The sequence below is a fragment of the Myotis davidii genome, unplaced genomic scaffold (assembly GCF_000327345.1).
Source record: "Myotis davidii unplaced genomic scaffold, ASM32734v1 scaffold609, whole genome shotgun sequence".
Lineage (NCBI taxonomy): Eukaryota > Metazoa > Chordata > Mammalia > Chiroptera > Vespertilionidae > Myotis > Myotis davidii.
The window spans coordinates 3,189,297-3,190,885 of record NW_006300164.1 but is presented as its reverse complement, the minus strand read 5'-3'; the positions used below and the strand labels follow the sequence as shown (position 1 = coordinate 3,190,885).

The 1,589-nt window shown below is 61.0% G+C and overlaps 1 protein-coding gene across 1 annotated transcript in view; it reads right to left on the bottom strand.

The window, feature by feature from the left end:
* Positions 1-1,589, bottom strand: part of TMEM8C (transmembrane protein 8C) — a 38,363-nt gene that overhangs the window by 5,142 nt on the left and 31,632 nt on the right. The window contains exon 5 of the mRNA XM_006776599.2: positions 12-128. Coding sequence (XP_006776662.1) covers positions 12-128 — 117 coding nt within the window. The remainder of the gene's footprint in view (positions 1-11; positions 129-1,589) is intronic.

Below are 1,589 nucleotides of genomic sequence, written 5' to 3'. Positions count from 1 at the left end.
CACCTGGGTACCTCGAAGAAGAAGCGCAGCATCAGGGCCAGGGCCCCGAAGCAGAGGCCGGGGCCGATCTGCTGGGTGTAGACACTCCTGTCGGGGTACAGCCCCTTCTTCTCCTTCATCTGCTGCAGCTGTGGGGACAGCGGCCACGGGAGGCTCTTAGGTCACAGTGTCTGCCCGGCAGTGGCCGCCCTGAGCCCCGGGGAGAGCTGGCCTCGGGCGCTCGCACCCCGTCATCCTCGGGGAGACACCCCGACATGTATCCCACTCGGCAGCTGCAGGACCCGCAGGAGCCCACAGCCCAGGGACCCCTGCCTCCCACCCCTGCCTACCTGTTTGAGATGCAACCAGCCCCTGCATGGCCCCCTGTCCCAGCCAGAGGGGAGCCCCGAGGGGAAGGACACCCCAACCGTTCACAGCCAGGGGTGGGGTGGGGACCGGAGCACTGGACCTGCCCACCAGTGTGGCTTCGGGGCGCCTGTGATGGGCCGTGACCGCCTTTGCTGCTTCCATGGTCAACGGACGCGCAGTCCTGTTTGTTAGAGAAGCTTGGCCGCACGTTAACCTGGGCCTTCTCGGACGCGCCTGGGAGAAGCCCGGGGGCATTTACATGGGAGAAGATGGGCTCACGCCCCCACATGGTGAGATAATGCAGGTCCACGTCCCGGAACCCGCCCGGGCCGGGTGTCTCAGAGCACAGACGTTTTGGGTGGAAGTGAGACGCGTGGCTGCACCCCTCGTGGGAGCCCCGGGGGCCAGGCAGCACCTCCAGAGCACAGCCCCCTGCGTGGCGCCACCGAGCCCATGAGTAACGTGGCGCTGGCTCAGGGCAGTTTTTGTCCAAGTCCAGTTTGGTGAAACTATAAAAATATATAAAAAGAGACCCAGGGGCTCTGTGGCAGGGACTATGCTCGCTCCCCCGGCCAGACAAGATCCACGGGGTGAGGACACCACCCTGCCCCCCGCCCTTGCCGTGTCCTGGCCCTGCGGCACCTCAGCCTGGGTCGCTGGCTTTAACCCCGGGTCCCTAACCACGTGTCCCTCCGTTTGTCTCCGGCACCTGTGACCTCTGTCTGCTGGCCCCCGGGAGGGCTGCCCGATGGAATACAGGACGCCGGGGCCACTGCGCTTCAGGTGCCCAGCGGTCACTGTGCAGCGTCTCATGTCCGTGTGCCCTGGTCATTAGCTGAAGTTCAAAACAACTGCGCCTCTGCCCTGGCCGATGTGGCTCCATGGACAGGGTGCCAGCCTGCAGACTGAAGGGTCCCGGGTTCGATTCCAGCCATGGGCACATGCCCGGGTTATGGCTCAATCCCAGTAGGGAGCGTGCAGGAGGCAGCCCATCAAGGATTCTCTCTCATCATTGATGTTTCTCTCTCTCCCCCCTCCCTTCCTCTGAAATCAATACAAGTTTATTAAAAAAAAAAAAGAAAGGGGACTCAGACACTGGCATCACTGCATAGAGCTTCCACTGGATGAGTAAGCAGGTAACTTTCTCGTGACCAATTCATTTTAAAATTTGAAATCTGAGACAATGGAGCTAAGTGGGTCCGATCTATAGGAAGACAAATGCAATTAAATTGCAAACCCAT